General features: G+C 44.3%; 1 protein-coding gene across 1 annotated transcript in view; it reads right to left on the bottom strand.

Moving 5' to 3' along the window:
* Positions 1 to 16748, bottom strand: part of celsr2 (cadherin, EGF LAG seven-pass G-type receptor 2) — a gene marked incomplete at its 5' end in the record, with an annotated part of 49202 nt that extends 32454 nt beyond the window's left edge. Inside the window, one exon of the mRNA XM_083667502.1 lies at positions 13190 to 16748. Coding sequence (XP_083523628.1) covers positions 13190 to 16748 — 3559 coding nt within the window. The remainder of the gene's footprint in view (positions 1 to 13189) is intronic.
* Positions 16749 to 18346: the final 1598 nt, after the last annotated feature.

Raw genomic sequence — 18346 nt, 5'->3', positions numbered from 1 at the left:
ATGGTTTGTGTTGATATGTAGGCTGCCCTTTCTCTCTCCTGATTCTCTCCCTCTCCAATCTATGATACCATAAACTCTATAGATGAAATTGTCAAAAATACTTTCAAAGATAATTGTTATTCTCTTACACATCTAACTGCAGACTTGTGTGTTTAAGTTCACAGGAGAGAGAGAGTCTATTTGTAGCGTGTCTCATTGCTGGCCTGTAGGCTTCTGTTTGCTCTACTGTTGCCTGAAGGGCAAACACAAAACACGTCTAATCAAATCGAACCTGTCGTGAAAACAAGGCCCAGCCTCTTCCCCCCACAATAATCAATAGACCCCTTTGTTTAGAGGATCTGGATATGGGCCAGAACAGAACCCCTCAGCTCTGGTGGAACAGAATCTACACAAACAAACAGCAGTGCTGAAGTTACCGGATCCCCAGCTGGCGCTGAACGAGTTTAAACACCAAGCGCCAAAAAGAGGGGGAGAGAGAAGGGAAGAAAAGCGAGCAGGGGAGAGAAAAGGAGACAGAGCTCCATGTTTGACACGGCTTTAATCCTTATGCTCTCAGTCAAGCCACTCCAGCACTGGAACACTACAGGCCCTAAGCAGAGGAAACAGGAGCTGGAAGGAGGACAGGGAAGAAGAGCAACTTCTCTCTCACACACACATTCTCACACACATATTCTCACACACATATTCTCACACACAACTTTGAAATAAAGATGCTTTAGAAAAAAAAGGTACAAATCTGTAGAGACGTGGTTCTACTAAAACGTTTAACCTCAGACGCTTGTGGAGAGTGCTACAGTACATTTTCCACTTAGCTGTGTACATTGGCACACCTCGTATTGATCTTTAAATGACCTTTTTACAGCTGAAATAAAAATGTCCAAAGTTCTTGTGTGTCTTGGGCACCAAACATGAATAAATAGCATCAATCACTAATTCACCTGGTGGAAATGTTTAGTTAGCAAGCCACCATATCCCTTTTGCCAATAACAAGTGGCACTAGTACTATTTTTATCGAAACAGTAAAGACAGTGATTAAATCGAGCTTAAATTTAGCCAATTCAACCTATGGCAATTACACAAGTTTTGACATCTGTGTTGTGAATTGTATGTTTTACATGTCTGTCAGAGGGCATTCTCAAGCTTTGGTGAGTTGCATAAACAAATCAATCAATTATTCAAGACATTTAAGGATCTGCTCTTTTTTTGTCTATTAAAAGGTAATCATGTAACCACTGATTCTCTATGCTACAGAGGCCAGTCAACCAGAAATAAATCACATGAAAGTAAGAATCTTTAAGGTTAAGCTATCTATACAGATAGTAGACATTCCCTTAATTATGGCCTCTGCCAAATCACATTCTTGGATTCAGGCTTGGGCAGAGGTCCATGAGAGACAAAGGGCTGAGAAACCGTGTGCAAGGAGAATCTTCTCTAAAAGAAACCAGACTATCCTTCAAAGCGGTCACTCTGTATAGAAGGATCCTCTGCTTAGGAATGGGGGAGGGGGGTTGTTGGGGATAGGAAGGATGGTTAAGAGACAAGGTGCCAGGTCTGGAGTGTGACACCCTTGCCAGCCCTGTGTTTGACCCCCCCGGGTCCCGGTGCCAGGAATGCTCTCAGCTAGTAAGTGGCGCCAGGGAGAGATTAAACACACACTGCGCCTGTATGAGCGCCAGGGCAGCATTGTGTGTGTGTGTGTGTGTGTGTGTGTGTGTGTGTGTGTGTGTGTGTGTGTGTGTGTGTGTGTGTGTGTGCTTCAGGCGTAGGACAAAGCATCTTCAGTACATAGCTAGCAAGACTACAGTGAAAATCCCTAACAAAAGCTCCATATTATATCACATCATGTAAAAGAGAGCAATCCTTTGAGGTAGAGTCACCCACAAACTTATGATGCATGATGCTGACCTTTATCACCCCCTGGCCTTAGCTCTTATGACGACAGGCCGAGGTGGGATACCACTGAATGCCGATACGGCTTGACAGCTCTGTGGGTGTTAACATGTGTACTACTACATGCATAAAATGTATCTTACATGTTCTATATACTGGAATACCATAGATACTGCACTAGAGAGATGTGGTAAGTCTCTTTGGATAAAAGCGTCTGCTAAACGTCAAAAATATAAATGTAAATGTCCTAAATCTGAGCTTGTCATTCTTCCTGTAAACTGGAATAAACTAGACTGTGTCACAGTGTGTCTGTTCTTACATACAGCAGAGAACATGTAATATCAGGCAGGGGGTTAGGGAAGGAGATGCACAACTTTCATTCTCTGAAATATTAATGGGAACATGTTTCAACCATCTACTGAATCATGTATGGCACAGATTCAGCTCTGTCCACTAGGTTACTGAAGAAATGTCACTTAGGCACAATGAGAAGGCTAAAGGATTGGACGATTTCAACACAGCAATACTATAGATAGGAGATAGTAGGTTAGTTCTACTAAGTCTGGGTTTCAGCCTGTAAGGGAATGAGCAGGCAGTAACTAACTTCACCCACCATTGGTTCAGGAAAATAATTAGCTCAAACGTGACACACAGTGTCATGGTATTGGCTTGTCGGAGTTTGTGAGTTGATTCAACCATGAGTACCCTTACCTGTTTTGGCATCACTTATCCCAGTTTTAAAAGTATCCACATACTCTACATCATCAGAGATTTTCATCGGCCACACGAAATATGGAAAAGGCCACTTAATATCCGTACAAATTAACTTTATACCTGTGATTACCTGAAGCCATCTAGTCATTGCATTTCCGCTTCTTCGTTTACAATTATGCCATTAAACCAACCACCTCTGGTTTACCTGCACATTATGCTGAAATGCGGAATGCCATGATGTTTGGAGTTTTCCACTCTGGCTTCGGGTAATGACGGGTATAAAGTTAATTTGTATGGATATTAAGCAGCCTTTTGGATGTTTCATGGGGGCGATTGAGTGTCGCTTCAGAGCTGGAAAATAATGTGTTTAATTCATTGAGGTGACAGAAGGATAAATAGAACTGACCCTGACCCTAACCCTGACAATAACAGTGACTATTTCACAATCCATTATCAGAGTGAGTGGGAGGTTAGGGGATGGAGATGGAGACAGATCATGTGACAGAGAGCGCAGAGAGAGAGGAGGAGGAAATAGTGAGAGAGACAGGGGCAAGCTCTTAAAGGAACGAGACTGGCCTAATTAGGGCACTGCATTGCCCATCTCCTTTGCGATGCCCAAAAAATGCCAAGAGAGTCATGGTGGATCAGGATCAAGTGGGCAGTGAACACAGCATTGAGAACAGAGACATCCCCCATAGCAGGACCACCATCCCCCCCCGTCCCTCTACCCCTACAGGGAGTGACACGCCACAGCAGCTGGGACCCTCCTCAGTCCCTCCTAAAAGACTTAAGACAGCCGGTGTTGAAGCTTAATCATTCCATGCTTCATTCAAAACAACTATCGAGTTTTAATTAAATATATATACAGTATTTACAGTTTATAGGTGTAGATGAGACCTTAATTCGCTAATGCCTTCTTCAAGCTACTTCCAGCTACTTCCAGCTAGAAGGCAAACATATTGGAGCCCACTGACATAATACCCCTATCTATTCATTCTTCATTTAACCAGGAGAGTTCCATTGAGATAGAAATCTCCGTTGCAAGGGAGCCCTGGCTAAGAGACAGCCGCGCATTAGTCATCCTGACAGCAGATTCTACAATAACAATCACGCTCAAACAGATCTCAGAGCAGTCATACATCACACTGGTGTCATTATGTACAGTAGGGATGTGTTAGCCAGCCATTTTGTTTCCTGATCCAGAGCACACTGCCAAGCAGCAGATGTGTGTTAAAAAAGTGTGCCATGTTGGGAGGGCACCTCAGGGTAAGTAGGTAATGAGGTTGAGCAGAGATTATCTTAGTTATTCAAGACCAGCCGATATATACAGTATGTGAAGCACGCACAGGCAGTACTGAATATGTACATCAAAGAGAGCAGCAAAGCCATGGTCCCATTCCAAAGATCAATAGTGACTGAGGTCATAAATTAAAGATTCATTTCTGAAGGGAAAAGGCTTTGGATGTCTTTGCAAACCCCAACTGCCAAGCTATTTAATGAACTATTTTAGTGCCGTAACTGCTGCCAGTTTCTACAGAGGTGGGTATGTCAAAATGTGGACACTGAAAGAACATTTCAAACAACAGGTTATTTTCAAACCAAAGCAGTGATCACTTTTGGGCAGATGCAGAAGTTCCAAATAGATGGAGTGGCAGTCACCGATTTTTGTAGTTACTCATTGCAGCAGTGGCATTTCAAACCTAAAACTACTGCTTGTGTAAGCAAATTTCCTTTCTGGGGCGTCACGTTTACCAAGTACTGATTGCTGACAAAGACCGAATCATCAGCGTTCCAACGAAAGACACACATTGTGACTGCACATCGATCTTAACAACTAACAGGCAAGTCAGACAGCCTGACCTTGGGAGCACAGTTCCATTGGGGGCGATAACAGGATACACACAGTTTAATCTAATTAATTTGAAGGCAGTGGCATAGGAACACTGTGGTAATTAAATACATGAATTACTGGGATTCCGCTGCCCTTGGACAACCCTGGCCAATTTATTACAGTTTATTCGTGTTCACTGCTTCCTGAGCCTTTGGGATCTGAGAGTCAGAGAGCAGCTTTGTTCTGCCATCACCTTGACAGGATTATGGCCTCTCTTGCAGTTGCTATTAATTACTGATCAAGCTGGAACCCATGGCTACATAAGAACGGGACCCTTTGATAAGAATATGCCATCAGTAAAGTCAAGTGTACTAATGAAATATCTTTTCTATATTGAATCTGAGGGGATATTTGTGTCAAGGGTATCAAACTGTTGCACAGGTAAACCAGAACCTTTCATTTCAGAAAATCAGAATTGGCTTCGATAAAGTGCCTCTGTTTTGTCAGGGATCACAGAGTGATTTCCAACAAAGTGGGTATTTTGTGAGAAAGTATTTTGAAGGCTGGCCTCTGGGGGTGTCATGGGAACTGAACTAAAGTTATTTTCCACCTGAACACTGACATACAGGAACAGAGAGCTCACAGCAGGACAACAGGCTTAATCCACAACTACGAGCCAATCAGCAAGCAACAATCTAAATCCAATCAGAAGTCCATCAAAGAAGTAAGGAAGTCAGTTCTCTGTAGACATTAGTGAGGTTGATGTAGGTTAAATACTGGGGTGGGGGGGGCAGAAGTTTACCACATGCTGCTCTTATAGAAGGGGCAGTTTAGCAGAGAAGCAGTTAGAGGTTTGATGCTCTGTGAGGGTAGTAAAACCAGCAAGAGAGCCATTTGTTAGATCATGCTAATCAGTAGGCTTGCTCATTAAATCTGCCAAGTATGCCCGCTTAGTGATGTTCTTTTAATTAAAAAGCTGAAATTTAAAATCCCAGCGATCAAAAGGAAAGTGGCTCTTGAGGAGGTATAAAAACGTCATTGGGGAATGCGCTGGATGAATTAACCAGGACTGAAACATGAAACAGGCTGCATTGGACTGCTCCTTGCATGGAGACTGATGGTTAGTAGTTGGGGGGCGGGGGCTATAGCTGGAGAGGGGGGTGGGGGGAACTTGGTGCTTTGCTCCCTCCACTCCTCACCCCTCCCCCTCCCTGACCCCCCGCAGGACAAGCAACGGCCAAAGCTTCCCTCCCCTCCTCGATAAACTACTCTAACAACGCCCCCCCCCCCCCCCACCCCCAATCAAGCCAGCAACTCCCCTACAACGGCTCACATAACCAGCTTACTGTCCACAACCCCTCAGTCTGACCTCACAATACAGCCAATGTGAGTCTGACAGCCCTGTAATGGACTGAAGCTCAGACGACACAGCATGGTAGCAGATTCGATATTTCAAAGCCCCTACAATGTTGTTCATTATTAACACACAAACTTTACCATAAACCACACAAGGCAGCAGAGACACATCATCTCTGAATACACGAGTAACTCAGAGACAAACCTAAAAAGCGGGACAAAACTTTTCGAATCGTTAGCACTCACTTTACTCTTACGCAATTGTGGTGGTTTACGTCATTATCTAAGCATATTAACATTAACCAGCACAGGGCAGTTCCAGATTGGTGATTGGTTTTAGACAATGCTCTGGGCCTCCAGCAGGGTGAGGGGGTTAATGGGTTGGACCCATTGTTGTGAGACAGCTGCTGTATGAGATTAAGCACAAATTAACATGAGCACTTCATATATCACAGCACGCCCACTTGGGCTCTCTCACTGGGACGAAGGAGGGATGATTGGAGCATTTTCAAACTCCTACGTAACAGATTTGCTGCTATTCATTTCTAAATGACGTAAAGGCATTAAATCTTGCAAAATGAATTCATTTGTTCAGCATCATAATAAAGTCATGGGTAATGGATTAGCTAGTGTATTTGCGTATCATTGAGTTGTGTGTATTTGCATATCATTGAGTTGTGTGTGTGTGTGTGTGTATGTGTGTGTGTGTGCGTGTTCAGGATGATGTGAAATAAGGGGTTTGAAATGCAAAAAAGAACAATAACAACAACACACACAATCTAGAAATCCTCCATTTCCTATTAATGCCTGGGCTCAATGTCAAACCAAGGCATTTTAATCCAGAGGATTTCTGGTGCAGGCACATAACCAAGGGTCTCACAACCCTGTGGAGTGGGGGGGGGGTGGGGGCTGGCCACTCTGGAGCTCTGGGCCATTTCTACTGGTTTGTGGAGAGCACTGCAGCCTGCCATTACTACCACATTGCCTATAGAAAACTCTCCTCTTTTCAAAACGACCTTGTAGCATTCCAGAGATTTTTCCTTAGTATGAGGGCTCAGAGCCAAAGAAGAGGATCTCAACAGTTCAAATCAATACATTTGCATATTAAAAGGAAAGTTGCTGTCAGCGCAATAGTAAAGAGACATCAGCATGCAGAGATGTGACCAAGCATAAGGCTTGTTACTCAAGCGTTCTGATGTTCATTCGATATGGATGTGGTATGTAGGCATGGAAGTCATGATGATCAATGCCATATAACTCAAACTGGAGACTTGCTAACATGAAGACAAACTGTAACAATCACCAATAACATACACAGAGGTTTCTTCAGCTGTGATTCTCAAGTAGTGATCAATGAACTACTGCTGGCTAGTCAACTAATTCCTTCTAAGCCTTGGCTAAAGAGTTAAGGCTTAAAAAGATGGTTTGAAATTAGGCCACACGAAATGTAGCTTTAGGTGGGTCAGAGAAAGCGATAATCATGTCATAAAAATCCCATCTATACATGTATAACAATCTCATCTAGATAACTAAATGCCCAGTCCATGGCATGGCTGCGAAGCTGGCAAAACATATCTGTCTACAGTTTAATTAGAACAGCTGGAAGTGTCAGATTGATGCCATCTTTTTAACAATGCCACCAAACCTAGATGGCACAACCCCATCGCTGGCATGCCTCCAGAAGAAACCATCTGGCTAGTTAGCTGGAAGGCCCCAGATCATTATCATGCCACCCTTGTTAGTGATAAAACCTTATGAAATTCAGCTCCCCTTACGCACCGTGTTAGCGTCCTTCACGCTTAGTACCAAAGCCTGAAGGCCAAAATGATGACATTTTGCACGTGAAACCAGGTCACTGTGAAATCACTCTGTATGATTTGATGCTAAATGAGTGCAATGTAGCTTGTAACCCAGCGATCTGTTAAATAAACAAATCTGTTGCTCACTGCAAAAGAACACCACAACATGTTCATGTGATGAATCTTTACTCCACTGGAGATTTGAGTGTACAATGGTGAAATTTCACACAGCTAAAAAAAAGGAGGGTATAATTTGACAAGATACCCTAACTCAGAAACGTGGCTATTTGAAGCATGCAGAGCGGTTCAATTAAGAAAACAGTCAAAAAATAAAAAGTTTAAGACAAAGACAGACAAAGAACTATTTCCATCAGACCATACAATAACTTGTTAATAACTAATTCATGCCTTAATAATAACATGCCTGATTCAACTCCCTTAAAGACTGCTGCGCCAGGGCAAACAAGGGGAGACAAAGACGGAGGGGTACAGACCCAGACAGAGCCCGCTAAATTCCCCCTCCCATTGTCTGCGGTGATAGTGGGGACAATACATGACGACCCTGAGATATGTGCTAACGCCACCAAGCCTAACCCCAGCCATCCACCAGCCCCCCCTAATCCCAAACACTGTCCCCCTCCAAGATGATGTCATCCCCCCCCCACACATCCTGACCGTCGGAGCAACAAAGCAGAGAGAGAGGCTAGTGCCACAATGGAGACACTCCTATTGAGAAACAAGCCAACGGCAGGAAATCAGATACCCTCTCGACACATCTGTGTCACAAATCAAAGGGCTTAGGCAACACAACCATCCCTCCCTGTGCTTTACTTTACTTTAATGGTTAAAAAGAAGAGGAACAAAACTCCTAACTGTTGGTGTCAGTAAAACGTCAGCTCTGGTTCTGTCAACATCAACAATGACAACAGCTGAAGAAGCAACCTAGTGCAAAAAGTGACTGTCTATCAATTTAAGAATGCTTTTTATGAAAGAAATTTAAGATGTGTTTTTGCAAGGATAATATTTATAGCTTGTGTTTTAGGTAGGATAACATTTATCTATCTCTTGCCTCTTCTCAGCAAATAACAGACAATGAATGCAACACAAAGGCATAACGAATTGTGGGTATCAATAGTTCTCTCAAAAGTTTGGCCCATACAAAAAGGTCAAACGGTGAGAGAGAACAGTCAACCAGTAGGACAGGTCGTTGTGGCTGGCCTCGCAGACCCCCCCTGTCCTAAAAAAGACTACATACTTCACTGAGGAGCGAGAGAGGGGGACAGTTGGCTCAAAAGTAGCTCTGTTGCACTTTAGAACTTTACGCGCTGCCCCTCCCCCCATCTTCCCTGCACAAAGGGACCTTCCCCCCTGTCCCCACCCACCAGGAATTTCTCAGGCATTGCTGGGGTCACCATGACAACTTGGTGCTTAACAAAGCATTTCTCTTAGGCATTCTTCCTTTCACAGGGGAGAGAGGGAACAACAGTCAAAGGAGAAAGGGGGGAGAAAAGAAAGAGGGTGGAGGAGCTTGAAAGGGTGGGGAGGGGGCAGTGGAGAGGTTGAAGGGGTGAGAACCATGGACACAGGGAGAAAAGTAGGGATGGGTGACGAGCACATAGAACAGAGGGAAGTAAACAGAGTCAAGGTGATAGGTGATGTTAGGGAAGATTAGCTGAGAAGGGGAAGATAAGTGTAGAAGTGCAAACAGTCAACACAGGCCAGGCTGTGACTAATGCCTTATTTATTGGGAGGCATCTGAGGTATGAGTCACTACTGCAGCAGGCAACTCACCTCACACACACATTCATAAACAGACAGGTACACACACACACACACTTCTTTTTCTCCCCTAGGTCCACATATAAGACGGCCATGAGGAGGACAAAAAGCATCAGGTTCACAATCTAACCAAAGTGCGGAAAGAAAACTGATCTATACATCTGTTTGAGGCTCAGCTATCCTAGTACTGTGCAGCCATTATAATGTTATAACTAGCCAGGCTCTGACAGAGACAAACTATAGAGGGACTCTATCCACAGAGTGCACACAGTCTTAATACACTGTAATGCAATTACAGAGACTGGACAGGCATGGCGATTTAGATGTGATGAACGAGAGTGGCTTCCTCCATTAACATTCCTCGCTTGTACTGTTACGTTGCGCAAGGATGGTGACAGTGGGAAAATGGACCCCTTACCAAACACCATTCAACCACACTGTGGACTGCCTGCTTGTGTGGGGTTGGGAGAGCTGTCTCACATTCAAAAAAGAGATTTGAATATTCAAAACAAGCGGTCTATTGTAGATGCATTTGGACTTATGCTAGGCTTAAGAAAACAAATGAAACATTCTGTTATGTTTACAAGGACAATTGTGAGAGTGTATAAAAGTCTAAACTAAGATTTGTGTCAGATTATCACATATACATCAACAGATTCTGTGTCAGCAGTAATCTCAGTCAAAACAGTGTAGTTGTCTGATTGTGAAGAAATAATCCAAATTTCGGAACTTTACTTAATCCTGGTGGAACTAATTACTATGTGGGCTGATGGCATAGGGAGTTGACCAAGGGTAGTACACACAGACTATTAGCTCAAGAAGGATGGCTCAGAGGTGTTGCTTAGGGGGGAGGGGTCCTGAATTCTCAAATGCTTCAAGCCTTTACCAATGATATATGCAGTGATAGACTACCTTCTGGGCAGAGACCACCCAGGTAGAGAACATAGCATGCTTCCTAGCATGTCATTTGTGAGCTTCTGCATAACCTGTCGTGTGATGAAAGGCAAATCAACATGCCATATTTAATTGAAGGGGAGGGTTTGATCATTTATCCTCTGTACTAGTATATAAGACTGGTTATGTGCAGTACGTAAGGTTTTGTTTTTTTCTACAAGCCAAGATTAAGAAAATGGTGCTGATTTGTGAATCATCTCCAAGTGAAAGACAAAGGGCCCAATTCAATCAAACTCAGTAGCAGTTTCAAGGATAAGAGGAAAGACAAATAAATCCTCATCATAAAAATTGCACACACGCACATACACACACACACACACACACACATGCAGTAGATCAGCTCATAAGCAACTGCTGCGTGCCCCCAAACTGCTAAATGATCCTAACTCTTGGCTGGGCTGTTGTCAGTTCTGTTCCTGGGACTGGGAGAGGGAAGAGGATCCAACAATCCCCACAAATCTGTAATCAGATGTACTTACAACCATAATCTGGGCAGAAGCAATTAATTCAGAGACTTGTACTCCCACAGCCAGTGGGAGGGAACGTCTAATCCAGCCCATTAGCTGGGGGTATCCCTCATACTTGTGTTCACTGGCAGGCCCAATACCCAGCCCACCAATGCAGTAAATCTAGCTCCCTAATTGGCTAAGGAGAGGATTAATCAAACGTAATTGCCAGAGCTGCTAGCACAGACACTACGGCCGGTGAAAGACCCATCCTGCCAAATATGTTAAAACCTGGTATCTAGCTATAACCACAGAAGTAAAATAGTATACATGGGTATAGCTCTTATATACTCTCAGACATTTTATTGTTTCTCTTAACTCCTTAAATATGCAATATACTGTATGTTCTAAAATGAAAAACTGAATCTGTGCCTTAGTTGGTAGTGCATTTGATGGGAAGTGATGTGATGATTGTGATGTATTTCAGGTGATGTCTTGATCTCAGAATAACTGAGGCTAATAGAATGCACTCAGTCATCCATCATATTGGACATTATAAATGAGAAATGAAGATAATGGGAGGACTTGAAGTCTCTTGATGGAAGCTTTTAGTATTAGGGTCAACAACATCTCCCAGAGCCCACCCTTACCATTCCACATACTTTAATCATCTCAACCACCTCTCTCTCTCTCTCTCTCTCTTCACATGCTCTGTCCATCTAACACCAACATGACTTTCCCTCCCTCTCCCTCCTCTCTTTCTTCCTCCATCCCCTCTCCCTCCTTCTCCCTCTCCTTCTCTCCCCCGCAGGGGTACTGACACATACCCCAGCAGGTGCGGGACGCTCAGAGAAACAGGCCCTCTAATTGGTTCTTGGTAGAGTCACAGCTGTTGCCCCCAAACAGGGCCTAGCATGAGCTCTTGAGGCCTGCCTCTGAATCGACCACTAACCATTGTCTCCCAGAAAGACAGACAGCTATCTCATCTGTCACTGGGGACCCCTCCTCTTTAAGGAGACTCAAGGGAGGCAAGGCAGTAAAACCAAACCAAAAAAACAAAGCATCACCCCAATACATTATAATTATTACCCAGGCTGACCCATATAGTATATGGCACTCAGGACCAACTCTAGCCTATCCATTGGCCAAGCAACAAGCTCAAAATAGGAATATTACATTTATATTCAAAATAATCCAAGAATGAAATGACACTGAAAAACTTACTATTGTACATCTGGATCCATCAATGAGGGCCACGTTTTTATCTACCTTGTTGAATTTATTTTTTCCCTCAATTAAATACCATTAGACGTTGCTGCTGGTGGTAGTGCTTCTCTCTTCTAATTGAAACCAAGGTCACAGAGGAGTTAGATCTACAGAACTATGACTCACACTGTGTCATAAACTAGCTCGCAGAAAGCGTCACAAATCTTTCTCTCCCGAGAGCGATTCAGGTTCAGTCACATTTCTGGAGAAAATTAAATGCTCTGTAATTTGTGCCGACAGGTGAAATTATAAGGGCAGAGTGCAGACTCAATTAAGACAAACAGCAGGTTAGTAGAGACAATGCACAGGTTTCCATGAACATCATTCTCTGAATGAAAAATCATCTCACCCTGTTTGTGTATAACAGTTATTACAATGTGTTAAGATTTGTTTATCCTCGAAATCAATCATCCTCCTCCTCATCATCTACTATGAAACAGACCATAATTGAATTAAAGCTTTCATACTAGCAGAAAATGGGGGTTTTATGCTGGGCAATTATAGGGAATGTTCATTCTACGCACTGGTGTGTGACTCCCTTAGGACCAGGCCATCCGGCTACAGACATGCTTAGATAAACTGCTATTTAAATTCATCACAACACGTTGATCTACATCAGGCTTGTGTAGGACAGCCTGCTCTTTAACAAGATGACAAACAAAATAAATAACAGAGAAGTGGGTCTCAACAGAACCTAAAGAAACAACATGCACTGACAGATCTATCCCCAGTTGAAATTCTTTGTGAATAATCCAAAGAACTTTCTGGATGGCTACTCCCTCTAAATCAAACATATGGCTTGAGGTGGCTAACACATATGATGCACTGAATGTTAATTTTACCTGATTAATATTGAAATACTGAAAGTTTAATATTGAGACATGGAAGCTGAGAGAGCCAATACATTGTATAATTGTTATAACATTGAAATTCACATAATTCAAATCTTACTTCACCATGAGAATCACAGTATTATAAACACTGTAATGTATCTAGAAATTGTCCTTAAACGACAAAAAATTGGACTAACAAACACACAGAATGAATGGATCTGTGGTACAGCCTTCACTCTGCATAACATTTAGGCTATATTAACTTTAATTGAGAATGCATGTAGGGATGTAGATGATAAATAAACTGTAGAATGGTCTCACCTGACACAGATATCTTCATGGAGGCCTCGAGGGGTCTGTTGTTGTCCAGGGCCTGGCTCAGGCGGATCTCTCCAGTGCTCTGGTTGAGGATGACCAGGTTCAACTCATTCCCTGCCTCAAAGCTGTACTGGAGCTGGTCTGAGGCGTCTGGGTCATGAGCAGGGATGCGCCCGATCACCCCTGTAGGGAAGCTGCTTGACTTGTCAGTGACATAGTTATTGAAAATAATCTGGAAGTTTTTGAGCACTGGGACATTGTCGTTTTTGTCGACTAGTTTGAGGTGTATGGTGGCACGGCTGACCAGAGGCGCTGAGGTGGCCTGGACAACAATGATATATTCAGCCCGCGTCTCGTAGTCGAGATCTGTCAGGGCAGTCAGTTCACCAGAGAAGATGTCCAGCTGGAACACCTCAGGAATATTTCCCTCCACTATCTGATACATAATCTGGGCATTGCTCCCCTCGTCTGGATCAGAGGCGGATATGTGTGCTACAACAAGACCTATGGGGCTATTCTCCTCAACCATGATGTCAAACTCATCCTTCTCAAACACGGGGGGATTGTCATTCACATCCAAAATGGTCACTTGAATATCTACTGAGGTCTTGAGTGCAGGGATACCTTTATCCACAGCAAAGGCCTGTAGATTGTAAATGGGCATGTTCTCACGATCCAGGCGACGTAATGTGCGCACAATGCCTGAAGTGGACTCAATGATGAAGTCTCCATCACCATCCTCTCCCCCTTGGAAGGTGTAAAACACACGTCCGTTGAGCCCAGAGTCTCGGTCTGTAGCAGAGACCTGAACGACACTGGTAAACACTGGCACGTCCTCCATCACAGAGCCAAGATAATGGTCCCTGAGAAACCGTGGGGAGTTGTCATTGACGTCATTCACCAGGATCTCCAAGTAGGTGGTGTCAGACTTCTGTGGAATGCCATTGTCTCGGGCTGTGATGGCCAGTGTGTAGGAAACCTGGTCTTCATAGTCCAGCTCCATCTGAGTGGTGACAGCACCAGTGTCTGAGTCAATGTCAAACTGGGGGATGCTGTCGTCCATGAAATAGGTGATGCGTGCGTTCTCACCGGTGTCCTCATCCGTGGCACTAATCACAACTACAGTGGTGGCCACAGGTCTGTCCTCATTAATGTTGACAGTGTAATGGGAACTTTGGAACACAGGACGATGGGTGTTGGCATCAGTGACGTTGACAAACACCTTGGCAGTGTCAAAGCGCGTGCCATCTGACGCGGTGACACTCAGGACATATTGGCGTTCAAGCTTATAGTCGAGGGGCAGCGCCAGTGTAATGAGACCCCCTCCACTCTGGCTAGTAATTGAGAACCTGTTCCTTGTGTTTCCACTGGATATCTGATAAGTCACCACACTGTTGATATCCTGGTCCACAGCAGACACGGTCACCACGCTCGTTCCCACAACAGCATCCTCATTGAGACGCATGTTATATGACCTCTGGGTGAACTCTGGGTTGTTGTCATTGACGTCAAGGATAGTCATGCTAACACTAGCAGAGGAGGACATGACTGGTTGGCCATGATCACGTGCCTCCACCCCAAAGTTGTAGAAGTCCACACTCTCCCTGTCCAACTCAGCCGCTACAACAATCCACCCTGTGCTGTTGTTGATGGAGAAGGGGCAGTTGAGTGTGGTTTCAATGAGGTGGTATTCAAGTCTAGAATTGTCGCCAGAGTCTGCGTCTACAGCTTGAATGTGAAGGATGGAGTAACCTACCGGCACATTCTCCAGCACAGTGGCCTGGAAAGGGGTGCTGACAAAAATGGGAGCGTTATCATTGACATCCAGCACCTGCACTGTTACCAGTCCGCTGATGTTGGAGAGCGGCGGGCGTCCCCCGTCCTGAGCGCGGATACGCAGCATGTACTCCTTGTTAGCCTCGTAATCCAGATGACTCACCAGGTCCATCTTGCCTGACTGGGCGTCGATGTAAAACTGGCCTCTGGTGTTGCCACTCATGATGCTGAAGTGAACCACTGCGTTACTACCTTTGTCCTGGTCGGTGGCCATCACTTGCAGAATCTCTGTGTTAGGAGTCATATCCTCTGGCACCTGCACCACGTAACGCTTTTCACTAAACTGAGGCGCGTTATCGTTGTCATCTTCAACAAGAATGTGAACTGTTGCTGTGGCGCTGCGGGGACCGGGGTCACGACCTTGGTCATTGGCCTCCACTAATAACATGTAGGCCTCAACCTCCTCCCTATCAACTGGGCCCTTGGTGCGGATCACTCCAGACCTGGGGTCAATTTCAAACACATCATTGGAGCCATTGCTGTTGAGGACACGATAAAGGATATTACCGTTGACAGGTGCATCCCCGTCTGTGGCCCTGACGGTCAGAACCTCATAGCCTATCTCTAGATTCTCCCTAACACTCTCCTTATAGTCCTGCTGCTCAAAAACGGGGTTATGGTCGTTCGTGTCACTAACTGTGATGGTGAGGGTGGCCATGGCCGTACGACGGGGCATGCCATGGTCAACCGCGGTCACACGGAACACATGTGTATCCTTTGTCTCACGGTCAAGCACCTCCACAGTAGAGACAGCTCCACTGATAGAGTCCACAACAAAAAGGTTATTAGAGCGACTATCAAACAAAGCCTCTATAAAGTACTCTAGCCTACCTGCCTCCCCCTCATCCACATCTACTGCTTTCAAAATAACAACAGGGGTTCCAGCTGGCTTATTCTCTGGCACAGACACCTGGTACATGGGGGGTTGGAACTGGGGGCTACTGTTGATGCTCCTCTTCCTCCTGCTCACAATGCCTGATTCAGACTGGGCAGCCCTCTCTAATAACTTCCCCAAGTGGCCCTGTCTAAAGGAGCCCTGACCCACTCGCCAGTGCACTGAGATGCTGTTACTTTTAGCCTCCTTCTCATTTGCTGTATATTGGTTACAATGCAAGTCTAGTTCAACGAGTGAGTCGTGCTTCAGACACAGCGTATGAGACACAAACAATTGCCCCTCCGAGAAGTAGAACTCGGAGCTCTTGGTCACCTTGCAGTGCGTAATGCCGCGGTTAAGGGAGCCGGGTAGTAGAGCCCATACTGGGAGAAGTGCAGAACCAGCCTCGTGGCATTCTGGCTGATGACTATGTGTATTAAACAAACTGATTATCTCCAAGTCCCATTGAGATTTCCTTTTATGTTTATTTGAACAGTTCCTGCCGTGGACATGCACATCGTATTGGCTTGTGAGAAGGTGCCTAGACCCGGGGACATTGTTTATGCAGTCCACAATAGTGTACACGGGAAAAGGGTTGGAGCGGAGCGAGGCACAATTTATATTGTCCGAAACAAACACAATACCCGCCGGGGCATCGGTTTTAATAAAGGTCTTTGAGAATTTAGGAGCGATTACCTGATCCAAAGTGCATGCCCCGCTCTGTTCCACTTGTGTTATGAGTGTCCCCGGCTCCGCATCCTCACTGATGTGTACACTGTAACCATCCGACAGTGAAATTAGTTTTAACCACCCGAAAATAATAAACAACAAATCCCACTTAATGACGGGCATTGCTCCTCGATAATGTTCACCCGGTTTGAACGTAATTACTGCCGCCTTCCCTTAAACTTTCCGTCTGGTCGTTCCCTTTTGTTGCAGCGTATCCATGCTTTCACTACTCCACAGTAGCTAATCCAATTGAACAGTGAGAGAAGAGAAACCGCAGTCACCTTGCCAAAGCTTCTCACCATCCAAACACGCCGACACCTCCACTCCGTTCACGTAAATGATTAAAATGGCTCCTAGCTACCCCTGCGCCTGGAGGCTACTCATTATCATAAACCTGTTTCAGTGTGTGTGTGTGTGTGTGTGTGTGTGTGTGTGTGCGTGCGTGCGTGTGTGTGTGAGAGTAAGTGAGTGTGTGGGTGTATGTGTGCGAGTGTGTGAGCGAGAGAGCAAGAGAGCGAGAGAGAGAGAAAATTGTAAAGGGGCCTTTCTGGAGCCACTGAGGAGATGACCAATCTCTTAGGTCCCCTTGTGGAAGACACATTTGTTGTTTTTACAGAGGCAGTTTTGCAAATGATTCAATTATATTGTCTAGTCTAATGTATCAAGGACTCAGGATGAACAAACGTCTGTTTATTGCATTAAACCTCAATTTACACTGTAACAACAGCTCAAACTCTGCATCTGTGACAGTTCACATCCTCAAGGCAGATAAAATACTGTTTCCCTTACTGTCTTGCGTAAAAGGTCTCTTCTGTTAGCATATTGGTGAAATTACACTACCCATTCTCCTACACAATTGAAAGATGCTTCATGCCATCATTGCCTGTTTTGCATTGGAATATGAACAGTACTGTACCGGTCAGGTTAAATGCCAACAGACAACATCACACTTTGAGGAGTAGCCTACTATTGGATCAAGTTTAATCAAAACATACTTTTCTGGATCCTGCTCAGAAGATGCTAACTCTAACCCTATTCTCAGTCAGGTTTATACCAACTTGTATTGCATTGTCTGAAACGGCCACTTTGATATTTTTCAAAGCTACACAAAAAGGATTTAAATATATATTTATCAGATCTCAAATAGGTTATGCTTTTGTCTATTCATCATCAATGACTTATGGTGTGGTCACAAAATGATTCGCCTTCTTGTATTTTGATCTCCACATTGCGAAGTGAAAACAAGTGTGAACCACATTTGCTTTGCTTTCCTGACACCTGCTGGTAAATGTGTGTTATTGCAGACAGGAATCAGAGAAACCCATTTCGAGCACGTGCCATGGGATGAGACTTGATGCTTTTATTCTTCTTTGCCATAATCAATCTGTAGGGATAAGATACATCAATCTATATTTTAAAACATATTCTACAATCACTGTGACCAACTTTAGACATTATTGTAAGTCGCTTAGGATAAAAGCATCTGCTAAATGACTTAAAAGTAAAATGACCTGGTGGTCTTGAACACCTTACTGCATCTTGCACACTCATTGTACATCATGTTGTGTACAATGAGTACTGTATGTCTTGACTCATGACTGTGTGTGTGTGTGAAAGCAGTGCGACCCCCCACAAACTAATTCCACCACCTCGATTGTGTGGCTAATAAAGGACCTCCATCTTGTACTTTACTGTACATAATGACAATACTATGACTTTTG

This window comes from Argentina silus, assembly GCF_951799395.1.
Source record: "Argentina silus genome assembly, chromosome: 4".
NCBI lineage: Eukaryota > Metazoa > Chordata > Actinopteri > Argentiniformes > Argentinidae > Argentina > Argentina silus.
Note: the sequence above shows the minus strand (reverse complement) of the source record. Positions and strands in the feature narration are given on the sequence as shown.